At 40.4% G+C, this 19,226-nt stretch overlaps 1 protein-coding gene across 4 annotated transcripts; it reads right to left on the reverse strand.

The window, feature by feature from the left end:
• Positions 1 to 1,819: 1,819 nt before the first annotated feature.
• On the reverse strand, positions 1,820 to 19,012 carry IWS1 (interacts with SUPT6H, CTD assembly factor 1). Of its 4 annotated transcripts, none has more exons than XM_074911731.1 (15): positions 18,819 to 19,012; positions 18,132 to 18,247; positions 11,467 to 12,181; positions 10,652 to 10,847; positions 10,355 to 10,412; positions 9,903 to 10,003; positions 9,021 to 9,171; positions 7,824 to 7,906; positions 7,411 to 7,540; positions 6,113 to 6,230; positions 5,236 to 5,347; positions 4,976 to 5,032; positions 4,654 to 4,765; positions 3,925 to 4,083; positions 2,097 to 2,235 (listed from the first exon to the last, which is right to left on the reverse strand). In XM_074911731.1, the coding sequence occupies exons 1-14, from the start codon at positions 18,850 to 18,852 to the stop codon at positions 3,955 to 3,957; spliced, it is 2,112 nt and encodes a 703-aa protein (XP_074767832.1). In that variant the 5' UTR covers positions 18,853 to 19,012; the 3' UTR covers positions 2,097 to 2,235; positions 3,925 to 3,954. The 4 variants fall into 4 exon arrangements, with proteins under 4 accessions (XP_074767834.1, XP_074767831.1, XP_074767832.1 ...); XM_074911732.1 differs by having other exon boundaries at positions 2,131 to 2,229; XM_074911733.1 differs by lacking the exon at positions 3,925 to 4,083 and having other exon boundaries at positions 1,820 to 2,229.
• Between the last annotated feature and the right edge of the window lie 214 nt (positions 19,013 to 19,226).

The raw sequence follows: 19,226 nt of genomic DNA on the forward strand, positions 1-19,226 counted from the left end.
TCAAATACCCTTGCCCACAGGTATTTTAATATCCCCTCTTTGAGTTGTAGAATCACCTTTCTCCGATTCTTTCTGTTGCAATTAACAGGTGGTCTTTGTGACCCACATCAAAAGATGTTTTGATTTTGTGGTCTTTCTTAGAATTCACAAAGTTTAAAAAAAAAAAACCCAGCACTCACACTGATGAGTGGTTCTCATTCTCAGCTTTGTTCAGAGCCTTAGAAAAGCCCATTATTACTGTTTGACAAGAAATAGAACCTTTCTGTTTGCTGAAGCAAACATGTGACACAGCTATTATGACTAATTTTGATGGCAAGAAACTGTATTAGGACTGTACAAGACCACCAGTGTCAGTAGTTTAAGGAAGTATTTCTTAGGATTTAGAAGTAGCCCACAGTGCCCCACGGCCACAGTACTGGGCTGCAGTAACAGAGCTACAAAAAAAAAAAAAAATTGGGAGAGAAGAGGGGGAAACCCATCCTAATCCAGAGACTTTCAGGGCCACCTGGATATGAACAGCTCTACACTGTTCACTTTTCACACAGTTGCCAATATGACAGTAAAGAATTAAATCTTTCAATAAATTCTTAATTAAAAATGGAAAACCACCAAAACCCCTTGAAACTCTCAGCATGCAAAACACACACAGCTGTGGGCCGTTACTGTGTCACAAGTACCTGGCACAAGAAGGTGAGGTAGTCTTACTGGCAGTAGGCTCCATCCAGCACAGGCATCCTCCTTCAGTTTTTGCTTTGTGTCCCAGCATACAGCTTTATGTTACTGTCAGTCCCCTTCGGTCTCCCAGGAGCGTATTTAACACGTGACCACTGAAGTACTCACATGCTCCCCGTCCCCGGTGTCAGCAGACACCAGCAGTACCGAGCGCCTCCAAGTTGGCCAACACCACGATCCCTACTGCAGAGATTTCACAGAACTGCAGTGCACACATCACAGCAAAGGGGCTGGGATCCTCTGGAACAAAGGCAACTTTCCTCCTGAAATCCCAACTGCCAGTCATCCATGCAAGGAGAGGAGTCCTCTTTCTGTAGGCAAGCTCAGCAGAGCAAAACATTTTGAGAGGTAAAGAAGCAGAGGTACAGTGCTGCTCTGCTGTCTGAGGCACCAGGGACAAAGAAAGAGGAGCATTATCCCCCTAACAGACAGGAACCTGCCCGTTATAGAATAAGCTTTTCAGAAAGTCACTAGGGCAACGGAGCAACACCACTTTGAGCTACTCAAATACCAAAGCAAAAGAAAAATATATACATGGCTTTCAATCTACAAAGTGAAGTCCCAGCAGTCTCAAGCCCCCCTGCCAATCTAGGTGCTGCACTGAGCACCCAAAGAAGTATCCAGCAAGCTGATACTCCAACTTCTCAAGCAGTCTCACTAACCTTGATTCCAAAGTTCAGCTTACTTCAAAAATAACCCATTCTACCACCTGGCCCAGAGAAGCCCATCAGCTGCTGCCCTTTGTTCACCGCAGCATCACCAGCAGAGGCTCTGCCATCTGTGCAGAGGATGAGCAGCAGTGACACATGGCTGTCTCACAGCAAGTGTTTCAGCTGGATGCCGCTGTAATTCTCTTGACCTTTACATCATGCTTTCATGAAAAATTAAATCCTTTCAGTAGAAGATGGTCAGTATTTCTATTCAAAACCCATACATATGTAGATTTCCAAAGCCAGAACAACTGATTAATAAAGCACTGAATAAATAGGAAACACACAATAACAAACAGAAAACTAAGAACTGTCAGCTTTCCCACAGACCAGGTGGTCCACACACACATTCTTCTGAGCAATCAACAGACAGCCCCCCGAAAAAACAGAAGTTGTTTTATTGTCTAAAGTGTTGGAATACAACAAATACGTGATCTGTACAAAGGACACAATAGAGCAAGTTTAAATACAATCAGGAGAAAGGAGTCCCCATATTCACAGTCCTCGGACAACATCTTAGACCAGAACCTGAACCAACAATTTAAAAGATTCACTAAAAAAAAAAACAAACCCAAACAAGTTGTTAAAAAATTTAAAGGTCTCCAAAGAGTCTATGGGTGTATTGTCTTACAGCAGAGCTCATGGGGTATTCTGTGAAGGGTCACAATGGCATCTTATTGCCCTCAATGCTGATTTTCACTGCATGGGCCGATCTGCTTTTTTTCCTGATATCTGTGAATTTCCGCATCTGTTTGTCCAGTCGACTCACCCCTTTCTTAGAGGTCCCCTGGAACTTAAAAAATAAAACTAATAATTACCACTGAAAAAAAAGCAGACGTCCCAGACTTTCAAGAAAAGTGAGGCATGCAAGGTTAAACCTGCAAGAGGGAGGTGATGAAGCCACTGGTTCCAACTGGGGAGTGTGTCTGTGCACATGCACACACGTGTGCACATTCGCTCCCCAGAGAGTGGATAAAATGGTTCCCCCAGTATATGCAGCACAGAAACGGTGGTAGTCGCACTCACAGACATCACACAGTAAAGCTTCCACATCCAGGGATTAATAACCATGTTAGATGTTCACATGCTAGCTGAATATACAGTTTGGAATAATAATTTTTTGTGTCTGTATTGCCTGGAGCTTAGTGTCAGAAATACACTGCACTGCACTATGGTGTCACATACAGAGGCTTCCTGTGGGGGGAAGACTTTTAGAGATGCTTACGCTGTAAGTGCAGCAGGCTGAGTTGACATATCAATTCCAAACTGCAATTTATTGTAAAGATTAGTGCTTATAGAGCAAGAGATTATTGGGAAAAAGGGGGTGCAGGGGGAAGCAAAAGAAACACCTCAGCTGACCATGTAAGTTATTGGAAGAGTTATTGTATTTCACCTCTGTATTTTAACTGCAAATGAAAAACTGGACAGCAGTTATTTTACACAGATTAAATACAGTGATTCTGTAAAGAAATGCCAAAAGACAAACAAGAAGGACCTCCCAAATCTGTAGCCATTATTTCCTAGAAAGCAATTTCCCCTAACTAGACAACAGAAACAATAAATAATGGGAACTTGACACATTTTAAGTTTGGGAGAAATGAGATATCCAGAACGTGCTACTTAATATCTAACAAAAAACATCTATTAGAAACTGAACCTCTGGTTCCCATCACTAAGGTGCTCCTGAGGCACTGATTTTAAATAAACTTGATTCATTAAACTGTTCACTATTCATTGAAATTTTATCTTGAATTTCACAATTTTTTTTTTTTTAACAAATAAACATGAAGCTTAAACTCAACAGTTATCATCTACCATTTGTGCTAGCCTCTTCCTGCCAGCATTCAGTCTGTGGCAGCGCTGCTCACAGAACCAAAATGCAGACTGGAAATTGTCAAAACAACTCCTGCACTGACACACATCACTGACTGATCTCCCTCTACCCGCCATTCACAGCCAGGGAATCTCCTCCCACCTGTCTGCAGAGGTCTCCTTCCCTGCCTCCTGTCAACCACCCCTACCGTCTCACATCACTCTGCTTCCTTGGAAGAACAGGTGTGACAGTACCTTACTTTGTACCAGTGAAATGTCAGCCACAGGTGCTGGTGCACAGTGACGTGAGGTCCTGCACTAAGGGCTAAGAGCTCCTGTCTGCCAGGTCAGGTAAACCTGGAGAACCTAACTATGTCAGGACAGCATTCAAAAGCACGGGTGGGGCAAAGCTCTTTTTGAGTGCAGGTATTTTCATGTAAGACCTGGCATTTGGGTACCCTGAAGCTGTCAAGACAGGTATCACGGCAGATGTTATGTGCTGCAGCCTATTTTTTCCTGTACAAGTTACCTTTTAGGTCACAGTACAGACATGAGAGAATACGAGGAGAGTTTTCCAAGTTTAATTTAGGGTGCACACACTCCCTTCCTGTATGTGCAAACTGCCAACAGCTGAAGCACATGCACTGTTCACACCTCCCTCGAGGGATACCTCTCAAACTTGGGGAAGGCAGTGTCATGGCTACAGGGGCATCCTGTTGCCTTCAATGCTGAACTTGATGGCCCGATGCACTTTGCTGAGTCGTTTCTGTTCAGCAAACCGTCTCTTGTGTTTTTCCAAGCGACTAATACCTCTCTTAATAGTCCCGGGCTAGAAACAATATCTCAATTAATGCACAGAAGGAGAGATAACAGCAGAAAGCACAGTAATTATTACTTCTTACATGTGTTATACCATGTACTCTGCTTTTAAATTGAACTGTACAAGGTAGATGGGTGAACCAAATAAAGCAAGGCAAAGGCCTCTAATGAAGCTGTTAATGTTTGCCAAAACCTCTAAGTATTCCCAAACTGGAATATTATCAGAAGAACATGACACCAGAACTGGGAGAGGTATAAAAATATCAGTGACACTTAAATGAATTGCAGCTTTAGTTCAAAATGCTCTAAAGAGGTCTGTAATCAGATGCTCACCCTAGAGAAACTCTGGAACAGTTAACATGAAAATCTTTTGGGTTAGAGAAGCAACGATACCCAAGTAGAAGTATTTCATGAGCTTAAAACAGCCCACTTGAGAGCAGAACTTACTGTCTACTCCAATTAGAAGAGGCACTTAAAGGAACTAACATATTGTACAGTAACCACGGCAATAAGGTGCTACATTCCCAGGCTTAATCAGAGAGCTGAGGTGCAGAGTCACTAGGAGAGTGCCAGTGCTTACCCTGGAGGACTCCATCTCCACATTCCACTTCGGCCTGACCACATAGTCCTTGTTGGAGGGCATGGGCACCCTCGCACGGGCACAGAACCCGGGGTCTCCGGGCCTAAGAGCCCTGGGGAAAAATAAAAAGAAAAAAAGAAAAAAAGAAGGTGACCAATTGAGACAGATCTTGTACAGAAAGAAGTACAAGCAATAAAACATGTTCCACCTCTGAAACACACTGCTTAACCATTGCCTCTAAAACCTCAAAGCAAATTGCATATAGTTAACAGCACTGAAATACTTTTTCCTAATCAAAATTAAAAAAAAAAATCCAACCTACTTTTCTTCTCCGGTTAACACTTTCTCCAGGTCCCTGCGAGGAGTCTGACCACCAGAGCTGCAAGAAAAATAAAATTTTATAGGCATCTATACACAGAGAAAGATAGTAATTTTAAAAGACAGTCAAGTCTGGTAAAAGAAAGGAGAGAGGTTTTAAGTTATTTTCCTTTTATTTCCCTTAATATTTACACACCATTTTGCTTTTCTTGATGGAGTCTTAGAAAGAAAGAAGGATTTCATGTTTCTGCCTGCTATTCCTACCTGCTCAATCTCCTTCGCTGAGGCATCTGTTCCAAATCTCTCTGCTCCCTCTCTTCTCTTGTCATGCCTTTGTAGTTTGAGGTAAGGCCAAAGATAGGTCGAGACCATTCATCTATTTAAAAAAAAAAAAAAAATTGTTTAACAAATGTTAGGCCTTTGGAGGTTATTTCCAAACCACTCTGGTGATGAAATACAGCTTTCAAAGCTTCTAGCAAGTATTTACACTTCCTTTCAACCAAACAGATGATATTTGAACCCTTAATATTTCAGGGAAATCCAGCCTTGTGGACAGCAGGAAAGTGCTTTCATCCATAAAGTCTCTTGCTCTGCTCTTTCAGAATCAACCCATGCTCTTATAATACTTAGTGCCAGGAACTGCTGCACACCACAGCAAACACTTTTTTAGAAGTCTGCAAAATACTTCCTAAAGAACCTAAGTTTATAATCAGTTTGCAGTCACTCAGGATGGAATGCACTACACATGGACTACACCTGTTTAAGAAGTAAACCTTCAAGTCATCCAAGAGCTCTCAAAAGCCCATGGAATAAAGAGACTTCTGGCAGCACCTTCCTGCCCCTGTAACGCATACATGAGGTCTGGACAACTAGCCAAGGGAGAATCTGGGCAAAATAAATGCCATCCTCTGGTTTAGACCAAGAATGAAAGAAAAAGGAAAAGGTGCATGCAGTAATAGAATGTAACAGAATTTGTTAAGAGCTCTACAAGCAAAGCAATGAAACATATTAGCAAGATTCCTACATCACAGAATTAATTCTACTACAGACGACAGCAAAAAACATGCAACTGAAAGACTGATGCAGAAATGAAATTATCAGTGAGATCTCCCTGACACAAGGCAAAGGGAGGTTGACATACTGATTAGCTTCCCTGCCATATCCTTGTTAGGTCTTGACTCTTTGGGGTGTTTGTACAGGTACATCACAGCTCGTCCAATGCCACTGTGCTTCAGGGTCTCTTGGCTCACACTGGGTAGCTGCAGGGTAAGTCAGAAAGTAGCAAGAAATTATGTCTGAACATTAATGGTGTCAAACTTTGCAAAAAACCAAAACCCACCTTCACAGTAAGCTTGAAAAAAAAAAAAGATCAGCATTTTTCATTTCCCCACCAAAAAACACCAAAACCTAGAAATTTGCCTAACATTCTTGTGTTTTATACACAAAATTAAAGTATCCAGAACTATCTACTCCAAATACTCTTTTGCTTACATTACCCAAGAATTGAGTTACTGCCTTCAAAGCATTCACTTTAGAAAGATAAAAGCTTATGTGACAAAAGCATTCAAGTAATCAGCTTAGCTACAAACACTAGAAGTCTGCGCTGAGTATGATGGGCTTTCTAGCGCACTGCACACTTAAATAGGCCAGAAAAAAAGAAAGGACAAGAGAGTAAAAACTCCAGGATACACAGCAAATGACTCTTCACTGAACTCTGCACATAAACCTGAAACAGGCACACAGGGCCAAATAATCTAAATTCAGGCAGAACGCTTGCAAATTTTTAGCAAGGAGAAATAGTTCTAGAGCTTCAGTCAAATAAAGCCATCTATTTGTGCTTCAAGAAAAATGTAGCTTCTATTTCACTATCAAGACTACACCATGCTTCTTTTATGAACACAGCAAAGACAAAGTGACCAAGCACAATGTACAAGCAACTGAGAACAAGGGAAGGTAAGTGACTAAGCAGTTTAGATTTATCAAGAATCTAGAAATGCCACAGCACTCAACTATGCTTTTAAGGAAAATGTTGCTCAGCACTTAACAACCCCTGAGAGGGTAGAGAACTTCACATCTGTAGTTCACCTGAGATTCTCAGAAATGTCTTCTGGCCTGCTGCTTACAAAGCTATTCACTTTGTTGTGAGCATGGGCAAAATTCTCATAACAACAATTAAGTGCCCGGATTTCCCTAGCAAAATTTTGTTCAGCTAGACAGCATGTCTACAACATAACTCATTAAAATGATGCAACTTTTAAAGAAATACATTTTGCAGTTTGCTTCCTTGCGTATTTCACTGCACAGTCCATTGGTAGCAGCTGCAGTACATGACTGTAAAGCTAAAGCACATGACTGCAAAACGATGGCAAAGCCACGAGACAAATATGGTTAAAAGTCAAGTTTCACAAGTCAAATATGGTTAAAAGTCAAGTTTCAAACCTCTTGCAGGATCTTCAGAAGCTCCTCTCGTATCTTTAGTGCTGGCAGACTTCGGTCTGGAAGAGGAGAAAGCCACTCTTTGATGGCAGACATAACACCACTATCAATGAAAGTTTCTTTAAGGTCCTGCCTAGAAAGTTTAAAGCAAAGAGAAGCCATAAAGTCATATAATACATCAAAATCTTAAGATGTGATGCTTCTTCAGCACAAGTGCATTTCAGTCTGTTTTATGTTAAATTAACAGATATAATTACATAGTGTTTTAGGTTTGAGGCCATGTAGCTCCAGCATTTACTTGGAAGAAAAAAAGTGTTTCACTGCATACTCAGTACAACTGTAATGTCATGCCATAAAATCTACCAAATATCCAACATTGCCCAAGATTATATTTAACTGGAAGAATGACAACTCACTTTTTAAGATGCATAACTACAGTTGGTAGCAAAGTTAATTTCTTTAGTGCTGGTTTCTTTTGTGTATTCAGCTGTCGATCCTCCTGTAGGGAGTTGAAGAAACAGCATAAGTTAATTAAAAAAAAATCTGCAACTCCCAACCTTTACAACATTTAAAGGAAAAAGATGAGTCTATTGAATGAGAAGTGCAACTTTGGCAGGATTATACCTTTATACCCTGCTCCATCTTCCCACAGCCTCAAGATGACTTCTCTTAAAAAAGGTCCCCATCTTAGCCAACATTTTCCTTAAAAGCATCACATTAGGAGATTTCCCCTATTATGGTTTTCTAATACTTCATGATTTAGGTTGACTACAATAAACTGGAGGTCTGCAGAGTTCTCCATGCTAGCTATGCACAGATAACCTAGAATCTTTGTTAGTAAAATCTCATCTGATCAACAGAAAAATAGCTAACCAAACCAATGGGAAGTGAGAAAGCGTATATTCACTTCACCTAAGAATGTATCTGGATAACCTAGAGGTTTAGGATGAAGCACAGTGCAAGCAACATAAGAGCACACAAATGTGCACCATGTGCTAAAACAAAGTCTGGGTTTCAAACTGGCTATCAGCCGAGGCCACAACGTCTGCAGTCAAAGTTCTGCAGTGCTGTTTGTTTATTTGATTGCTAGACCAACAAAACCACAACAGAAGCCACCTGACAAAAGGCAAGACCCCAATAAACCTTGCACAGTAACAAGAACTTCCCATAACTTTGCTGCTCTACCATTATTTACCACAGTACTGTCATTCAAACAGTTTAGAAAAGGGTTCTTCTCAGGAACAAACTTTGAAGTACTACATATGCTAGTAATTCCAGAGTGAAATTAAACATAGTCCCTTTCTCAGTGTTTGATATACTTACTCATGTAGCTTATAGAACATGTGTACATCCCTTTTTATGGGACATTTGATCTCAGCTGATCAAAGTTTAGCAAGTTAACTACTATTTTCTCCAAATTTCAACAGAATAGATGTTTTGATTCAGAACAGCAAAACAACATTTAAACAGTTATTTAGATATTGGAAGCTTTCCAGAGCATACATATTACTCCTCCTGAGTACCAGCCAGATTTCTGTATTTTACTGATCACAAGATTTTCCCACAGAATGGAACTGGATTTTAAGGGAGTCTTCAGAGCCTAGAAGACTCACCTCAGCAGCTTCATTCATCTTCACAATCATAGCACTGACCACATCATCTGCATCACTAATAAAAGTTCCACCATCACGGTTTCGTCTACGCTTGCCACTCATACTCTTCTTTCGTTGCAGCATCATGTCAAAATCTGACATAAAGTCCATACTGAAATGCAAGAAGAGAGTTTACTGATTGTCAGAAGAGGGTCGATCTTACTGTCTTTGTAGGAAGGAATTTTGTGTTTCTGTAGCACAACCTTTCAAAAAATCTCCAATAAATCCACAAGTATTGTGTCTCAATGTCCCTGTAAGGTAATTAGTTATCCTCAGTATATAAACTGGAAAACTAGCAAAGGGCTCCAATGGCTCTGAAATGCCCTCAGAAGTCTGCAAGACCCTGCTGGAATAGCTAATGTGCCCACATGTAATACCAGGGTTCAAAACATGCTGTCACTGAGGCTGATGAAGATTTAGCTTTCCTGTACCTCCAATACACTGCTCTGATGCTACTGGAGCAGACAGAAAGGCAACAGGAGACATGCTGACAGCAAGTCTTGACATACTTTATCCCTTGCACCAGCAGAGAAGCACACCTGTGACTCCAACACTGAACTGCTAAAAGTAGAGTTAGATGCTTGCTTGATTAGATATTCGTATTTCCCTCAGGTTTTGATGTGAACCATGAAATACTGTTCTCTGAAGCAGCAGCATAGGTAATCTGCTCCGGACTGTAAAAGCTGAGAGAGGACCTTCTGTTGTAGTTTAAGGGAACACACTTTTTCTAGAAACAGTCTCATGCCTTTCTAAATTAAGAAGTTTAGCCAGTCTTTGGAAGAGCCCTTTTACTAAAATATTGCATTTGCTATTAAGAAATGAGTACACAACACACTGACTTACTGCTTTCCTCTTTTGATGTTATCATCAGAGTCGGATTCATCTGCTGTCTCCTTCATTTCTGCATCGCCTTTCTCTTCTTCCAAATCTTCCTGGTTAAAACCCTGATGGGTAAAGACAGTGCAAATCAGTGGATGGATTAAGACTGAGCATCTGCTCAGGCCCTGACACTGATACTCAAAAAGCTTCAGATAAGTCTGCAGAGGATCCAGAAGAACAAGGAACAAAAGCTTCCTAATTCCACCTGCAACTTTTACACCAATAATTCTCCCAGTGGAAGAGCTGTGAATGTTATTTAACCCAAAGGCTACCCCAGAGTCCAGCAGATACAAAGATTCTCTCCTGACACAGCATATCCTTGAACATGAGTTTAAACCCAAAGAGTCATTCTGGAGGACTTTCCCATGAAGAACAGACCTAGCAACTGAACAAGAGACATGCACAATAAAACTTACTGTAAATTCCTCTTCTTCCTCATCACCAGATTCTCCAAATATATCTGCAATCAGGCTCCTGTGAAGGTAACAGTAACATTTATCTATTTAAGACTGCAACAGGGAGAAGTGCATTCTCTGCAAAATTTCTAGTAAGTGTGTGGTGATCCACCTTTTTCATTCTGCCACTTACAACTGACCTTCCTCTTCACACCACCTGTGAAGGTGGACAATCATTCTCTGGTTGGGATTCATCCATTCACGATCAGTCTCACTATCTGCAACCCTGAAGGGATTTACATTCCCAGAAGCACTTACTCTTGTTCATTTCCAGATTCACTGTCACTGCCAAACAGATCTTTCTCTTCTTTTTTCTTCCCAGCATTCTCTTTTCTTTCTTCTTCTTCTTCCTCACTATCTGATACAATGTTTTTCTTCCTCTTGTCAGATTTCTCTGAAGCAGCATCACTATCTGATTCTTCGACATCAGAAAGAATTCGTACTTTTTTTGCAGCTGCCAACAGAAAGGAGCATTACTACATGTGCTAAGAAGAGAGGCATCAACTGGCACTCTCAAAAAAACTATTCTCTCAACCAGACAAGTGGAAAGCTGACTAGCCTTCCTACACAAAATCATTGTCATTTCTTAAAAACCATATCTATTCTAAAATATGTTTTATTCAATCAGCAAATGAAGTTTCAATACACCACATCTATCCATAAAAACTTCTCATTTCAAAACTGACTCTCACTCCCAGTATATGAAAAAAAAAACAGGAAAAAATGACTAGAGAAATAACATCAAAGGAAAAAATCACTAGAGAAATAACAAAGTGGAAAATGGCTAACAGGAATAATCAGCACAACAACAGATGCCAGTATAAAGCAAGATCACTGCAGTCTTCTCTTTCACTGCTATTAGACCCACTTATTACTCAGAAATATTAGAAATAGATTCACACAGAAACTCAGTTAGAACAACAGCCTCTACACATGCAGTTGTGCTCTAAAAACATATTCGCTTTATGATTTCATATTTATCTTGGATGCTTTCTTCACATAAAAACAACGATTCAACTCTAGCACTACCGCTTGTCACAGTGCACTTTTATTTTCACACTATAGTTCCTTACGTGTTTTCTCATTGTCATCCTCACTGTCAGAAAGGATGGCAGTTTTTCTCTTTACTGTCTTCTCCTCCTCTTTGTCTTCTTCATCACTGTCCGATATTTTCCGCCTCTTAGGTGCTTCCTCTTCACTGTCAGAGCCCTGAAATCCTTCCCTTACATGTTCATTATCTGAATGATGAGAATCATTCTGCACGTCCTCTTTCCTGTCCTCTCCATCACTATCCTCAGACTCTATTTCTTGTTTGTGCCTGGAAACGTCCTCACTCTCCGAGTCGCTGGCCGGCTGTTTGCGGAGCTCCTCACTCTCCGAGTCGCTGGCCGGCTGCTTGTGGAGCTCCTCACTCTCCGAGTCGCTGGCCGGCTGCTTGTGGAGCTCCTCACTCTCCGAGTCGCTGGCCGGCTGCTTGTGTGATTCCTCATTTTCAAAGTCACTACTGTGATCCCTGTGAGGTTCTCCATTTTCAGAGTCACTTGCTCGATGATTTAAGGCATCTTCATTTTCAGAGTCACTTAAATGCCGATTTGGATGGTCCTCAGTATCAGAATCACTGTCTTTCCCTCCATGAGCTGCTTCATTGTCTGAATCACTTACATTGTGATTTGGAGGCTCCTCATTATCTGAGTCACTGTCTTTTTGCCTTGGGATATCTTCATTTTCAGAGTCTGTCATATGATGCTCTCCCATTTGCCCATCGTCTTCTCCATCACTGTGTTCATTCTGAAAGAGAAAAAAAAAAAGTCTCAGGCAACTAAGCAAAAAAAACACCTTAAGTAGTAAACAAAAACTGTTCTAAATTTTTGCTTGACCTTCTTCCAATTCAATTACCCAAGGTACTGCAAACTGGAATACTTTCTATACAGAAATAATTATTAGACAATCTGCACCAAAGGACTATCAAATACTTCAGATCAAGTAAAATAGTATGAGATCAATGGAAGTCTGTCCACAATGCAGCTCAATCATATTTTAGAAATGGTAACAATGTAAAAAAGTCAAATAAACACATCTGAGAAGGGTCCAGTTCCTCAAGGGTAAATCCTTAGTGGTTTTAGTTTAAAAAGTCAGGCTTCAAAGTGGTTTAGCCCAAATTCCTGATAGTAAGGCAAGAAACAGTACCTTGCACCTGCCACTTTCTTTTTCTTAAGATCTCAAACAGATGTTTTTTGCATGAAATACATTTTGCTGAAATTGCACATGCATCACTTTTCAAGTGATGCTCAAGAGAGCTTGTGCCCTTTCCTTCTTTGCCAAGGAAACTTATTTAAGAACATGTCAAGACCAAAAGCCTACCAAAAACCACGAATAAAGTTTCAGAGTATTATGGTTAACAAGTTTTGTGTTTCAATGTGTAAGAACACAAGAACAGATACAATGCTTCTCTCCCATAAGCCAACAGCTCCCATGCCTATCCAGACACCTGAGATAAGAAGATCAGTATATTTGTGCATAAGTTAAAACTCCAGAATTGAAACACAATCCTTTGCCTTTTTCTAGATGGTAAAAACTGCCAAGCCACACACTCCATATGCAGAAAACTTTTCACAAGCTACCTGTCAGTATCATTACTGACAATATCTTGTTTTATCTTTCCTACATCTAATTTCTACTGAGGGAAAAAATTCTCAATTGCTTTTACCAGAGAAAACAAAACAAGACTCTGAAACACTCATTTCATTAACTCAGTACACTTCTCACAGTCACTGTCACAATAATCCCATTTTCAACTGAAAAGAACAATATTGTAAAAGGAACTTCTTTTCTACATACTCAACTCCACTCTTCAGTCAGGCTTTCCTCAGAAATGGTTTTGCCTCTGCTACTGACGCCTTCCACTAGCATATTTGCAAACTCAGTGTTTACAGTTCTAGGAGATACTTTAAGATCTGTATGTTCTGGAGTTTCCAAATCTTTCTCAGAAATTTAATTTCCTTGGAAGACAAACTTTCTAGCTATTTTTATTTTCTATAGTCATTCTACTCCCATATTCAGAGCCACACGAAATAACACAGGTGTATCTATCCTATACCTACAACAAACAATACTATTAATCTTTAAAATATATGATTAAAAAGAAATTTTCAATAAAATTAATTTTAATTGCTTTTAGAAACTACTCCCTCCAGAATTACACTAAGTGGTAACATTGGTTGGTTTTTTTTTTTTAGACCTTACATTCATTCCCCTGGCTAGCACTCAATAAAGTAGTAACTTCTAAATTACTGCAGAATCACTAACAGAAAGTTACTGCACAACGGAAAAATATGAGGACATGTAATTTTAAAACATACAACTTCACTATTTCCATGTTACTTAATGCTAGCTATGAAACAGCTGCTGTGATAATCTGAGTAGTTTTCTCTCTACTGTTTGTCCCTGTCTCTACAGTGATGCTAGTCTTTTGAATCAAGCTTACTCAAGTATTATTCAGTATTTCTCATTTCTTCTTAAAGAAAGGAAACACGGTTCTGTTAAAACCTGAATTTACAATTTTAAAGAATTAAATATGAAGATTAAGAAGTTACAGTATTGAAGATGCACAGATGAGGAAGACCAAACACACACTCAACTGCTCTCAGCTTGTTATGGGATTTTATTTACTTCTTTTCTTTCTTATAAAAAAAATTCTATTGCCCTCTCCTGCCCTGTATCTTCCACATAAACTAACAACATGGGTATGTGATGTATTTTCTGATTCTATTAAGATTAAAGAAAACTGCAGCTGCAAACAACAGGAAACAGATTTTACAGCAGTCTTGCAGTTAAGGTCATTGAGAAATCCTGAAATGCAGAGGTCTACCCTGAAATTGATTATAACAGAAATTCTTTAATCCTTATTTTCCTATCATTTAATTTTTGGTGGGTATATCTGTCTTGTCTTAATTTCACTTAATTAATGTATTAACTACTGCTGAATAGGTACTGATAATTATGTCAGCAGTAATAAGGGATTTTGTTAAACAAAACCAAAGACAACAATACAAATATTCCTGTTTAAATTATTAGGTTCATCACCTTCAAGACCGTCAGTCTAGAAAGGCTTTGGTGAACAAGTAAATAAAACTAAAAAACAACTGGAATCCATAACAACTCTTAAATGCTTCTAAGGTTGGAAGTGTGACTGTAGGTTATATATCCACCTATTCAGAAAGTATTACTAAATTACAAGGAACTTCCAATGCAAAATACTTGGTAAGAAGTCATTACAATTACACAGCATTATTACTAAGGCACTTTACAACATACTGAATCTGATCTGTTACTGCAAACTGACAATCATTTTGAGAACGAAGATGTTTGGAGAAGGAGAGCAGACATGCACGCTGTTAGCTCACACTGTGATTGCACAGGGCTCTGCGCCACAGAAGCCCAGTGGTTACAGCAGCTGAACTCCACTGGGATACAATCCCCTACAGAAGAACCACTTAGATAACAGAGGTGCGCCTACACGGCCTGGGCAGACAGGCACCATCTACTCTAGTCCTGAGTCTGGAAAGCTCAAGGAGAACTAAGCCAAGAAGCACACAGTTACATTAGTCAAGTCAGGCAGCCTTGCAGAGATGACACACACTACCTCAGACCCAGCACAGTAACGTAACTGAGCATCTTCTAAAGCAGAGCTGAGACAGAGCTGACTCGCTCAGAGCCTACACAGAACAGCCATCAGTGCAAAGGTCTTCTGAATACAATTAGCGAATCTGTCAATGGTTTGGAATATACTTGATATAAAAAGCGCATGCAACTTTACAGTAAAATGACTAAACTGTAGGATGGTCTCCCCCCCACTCCACCCTTTTTTTTTTTACTAGTTCGTCTCTAAAAAGATACTTTCGAGTTTTTGATTTTTCCTTTTCCAAATACTTAAAAGAAAGGATCAGACATCCTCAAAAAAAAGTAGGTCTCAGGTAATTGCTACTGCATTTTTCTCTAATTCCTTTGCTTTCTTTTCTTCCTCCTCTTTATCTATAAACATTTTAATTGAGATGTCCTTTTTTTTTTAACTGAAAGAATTCTATAACATGAGGCTTTAGTACAGTATAAATTAAAGAATACATCAAAATCAAATTTACAGTGTTATCCATCTACATAAAAATTTCAGTTAGCAAGTAGTTTATTGGATCAACATGCAGCCACTTTTAAGAGGTACTACTTTGATAATTTAGTAAATTCAACAAAATTGACCCATCCTCTATAATCTCATGAATGACAATTGTTAAACTAAGGCATACATAACCATCATAGGCATATCAGCAAGTTCCTCTTTTTTCAGAAATGTAAGGTATTTGTAGATGTTTGTTAACAGTCACAGTCAAACCATAACTTAATTAATGAAGACAGCAGCGACTTCGTAAAAGTGTAAGAACCTAAGTCATTAAAGATTTCCATATGAACCTGACTTGTACAAACACTGTAAACATGATTTCATATTCATTACTGTACTAAAACTATGTGTTATCTAATTCTATTTGTCTAAAGCAGAATTGGTAAGGACATCAAGGAGAACATTTATAGATAAAGTGGGATTGGGGGAAGGAAAGCCAGAAAAGAATTGTGGAAAAGAAAAACCCACATACCTGAGACCTACATAAGTAATTCCTCAGGATTCCCCTTTTCTTTAAAGTTAAGAACCTGAAAAAAAAGTTTGAAAGTTTAAAACTTCAGTTCTTTACATCTGAGTTCTAAATTAGAGACGAAATAGTAATTAAATAGACTTAACTGATTAGGCAGTCTCAAAGGTTTTATTACCTTTGAGTGTCATTCCTCCAACATATTCCTAAAGATGAAGGAAATAAGAGGATGAGAGAACACTTAGGGTAAATAATATGATAAATTACTGAAAGCTACTCCTTTCAGAGACAGCTGCTCCGCATTACTGCATTTTTAATTTGATGTAGGCAACGCTAAGAACATAAGACTTCATAACAAAACACTCAAATGTTTATGATTTGAACTGAATCAAATAAAGCCCTAAGGCTTGAAGGATCACACTTGCTGTTGGACAGAAAGGTGGTTTGTTTTTTGCCTTTTTTTTTTTTAATGGACTTTCTGAAGTGTTTTATCTACAGAGGAATAATCAACAGCCATCACAGAATAAAGCCCTTGAAATAACACAGGCACATAAAGAGGATCAGTTAACAATGATAGCACATCCTAGTACTTTCTGGTTATATAACGTGAAAAAGACTTGCTGAAGATATAAGTAATAGCCAACCACCTGTTCTTTAGGTCAGATTTCCAACTACTTTGCCACAGTAAGTAAAATTAAAATCTCACAGGAGTAAGAACAAATGACCAAGTTTTCATACACGGCAGAAAACATTTAATAGTACTGTAGCAGCAACATGACTCTCCATGCACTAATCACCTTTTTTTTTTTTTTCATTAAAACAGACGTACTAAATCCCTTTAAAAGAAAGTTATTTCTCCCATGCTGAAATCCTGATCATCACATTTGCTGCCTGACACCCAATCCATTTATTCCATTGTAAGTATCAACACCTTTAAAAAAATTTCAAATCTACTTTACATTCAATTACACGGGAAGAACCTTCATTTTATACAAACTTCAACTACTTTCTAACTCTGAGGGAAGTATGAATTCAATAGAGCATAGGGGAAAAAAAATTGCAAGTTACACCACAGCAGAGTTCAATCTTTTGACACATCAGCCTGCTAGTGTATGAAATTACTTAAAATGCATCTGATAAAAATGTATAACCACTGAAGATCCAGTCAGAATCAATCCTGATCTCACTATAAAATGCAACAAAATATACAGAACAGAATGGAATGGCTCAGACTACAGTTTTTATGAGTTTAGAGAAAGTTCTCCATAACATAACTCTGCTGACAGTAGACATACGAGTTCACAGGCCAAAATTATTCCTTCCTAGTAAGACCTGATATAATTCTATTTCAAGTCACAAAAAATTCCTCAAAATTAAGATTAACTCTGAAACCTTCCTAGAAGTCTAAGGGGAACTTTCACTTTTATCAGAATCCCTTTTCAACCAAAACAGTCAATTGACAAATTAAGTGACTGTCCCCCAACTACAACCTCAGATCAAAGCATTACCACCCTTTTAATGGTGGAGGTTTCTCAAAGCAAGAACCACTTCAGAGGAATAACAGATCCTGTTTAGGAACTTTAACCTGCTCCTTGTAGAGACCTCCTCCTTTGTGAATGACAAGGTGAAAAATATAGCACAGACCAGACTTGAGAGTCAATGCTCAGATATGAGAGGAAAGATGGTGGGTGGGAGAGCATTTGTTCTTTAGTAAGAAAGTCTATGTGTCAGTACTTTGGGGTTTACATTACTGTGCAGAATTTGAGGTAAAATTCCAAATTCTTCATAATCCAGTGCTTAAAATTTCAAACCCCCAAAGTTTATCTTCCTGCAACCGAGTATAATAATATTAAAATTTTTCTAGTTCTAAACAGTGAATGCTATTATAACAATTAAGAAGAGAAACAAAAAAGACCCTAGCCTACACATTGGTCAAGAGATTATCTGACACATTTCCTTCTGGAAGTAAAGTCTTGCCAGACAGGACCCTTAAGAACAACTGAATAAACATGCTGGTCTCAGTTAAAAGAAAATACCTCTTTAAAACAACAAAATACCACAATTCACAGAAGAGTTAACTTTCTCTAGAGTTCCAGTAGTACCTCTGAATGGTGCCCTACACTTCCATTCTCAGATCCCGAATGTTGCTCATTTCCTTCATCTTCAACATCTGATCCTGAATCTCTTTCGTCTTGCACTGGAGTAGCTCCACCATCATCTATGCCAAAGTTACAGAAAGAAAAGTAAAACTCAGTGACGTCTCCCAGTGTTTAACTGCGCACCTACAGTGATGACGAACAGGGAGCCAAGCAGTGCTACAATCAGACTCGTTATAAACGGTGCACTAATACAGAGAAACTGAGAGTATCTACTGGGAAGGTCAGGAACAAACCCACCACAGACACCCCCCAAAGAGACCACAAAACCGCTTATAACACGCACACAAGCAGTGACTGATACACTAATCACATCACCGAACTAATAATAAGGCGGAGGCTGTGCTGCGATCACCCCAGAACCCACGAAGCCGGCTGCTGACTACCGCCGGGGAGGGAGGCGGCGCGGCCCGGCCCCGCGCACCCTCCACAGAGCGGCCGCGGAGCTGGCGTCCCGGGCATAACTCGCCGCCGCTAAAGGGTCCCGGAAGCCGGAGGCGGCCACCGGGAGGACAGGGCAAGACGATCCCCGTGGGCCCCGCCGTGCCCCAGCACCCTCCCTCGCAGGGCCCCAGCACCCTCCCTCCCTCTCAGGGCCCCAGCGCCCCGCAGGGGACGCTCCCGCGCCGCTACCTGACTGGTCCCCGCCGTAGTACTCGCTCTCCATGGCGGGCCGCCGGCCCCGCCTCCCCGCCGAGGCCCGGCGGCGGGGCGAAGCCCCCAGCGCAGCGCTCGCCGCTAGGGCCCGCCGCCTCCAGGGGCCACCGCCGCCCGCCTCGCACAGGCCCAAAATGGCGCCTCTGCCCCGAACGGCCGGCAAGCGCCTCTGCGCATGCGCGACGAGCGGCCGCCCCTTCCCCCGCGCGCCCCGGGAGGCGGCAGCTCTCGCGAGACTTCATGGGGGCGTGGCCGCCAGGGCCGGGCCCCGCCCCGCCCCGCCCCGCCCCTGAGGCGGTTCCCAACGCCTCAGGGTTTGGAGAAACCGAGCTCAGAGCTTAGTGAGGCAGCACGGGGGCTGGTTACTGCTTTCACACAGGGTCT

The sequence above is a fragment of the Athene noctua genome, chromosome 8, assembly GCF_965140245.1.
Source record: "Athene noctua chromosome 8, bAthNoc1.hap1.1, whole genome shotgun sequence".
Classification (NCBI taxonomy): Eukaryota; Metazoa; Chordata; class Aves; order Strigiformes; family Strigidae; genus Athene; species Athene noctua.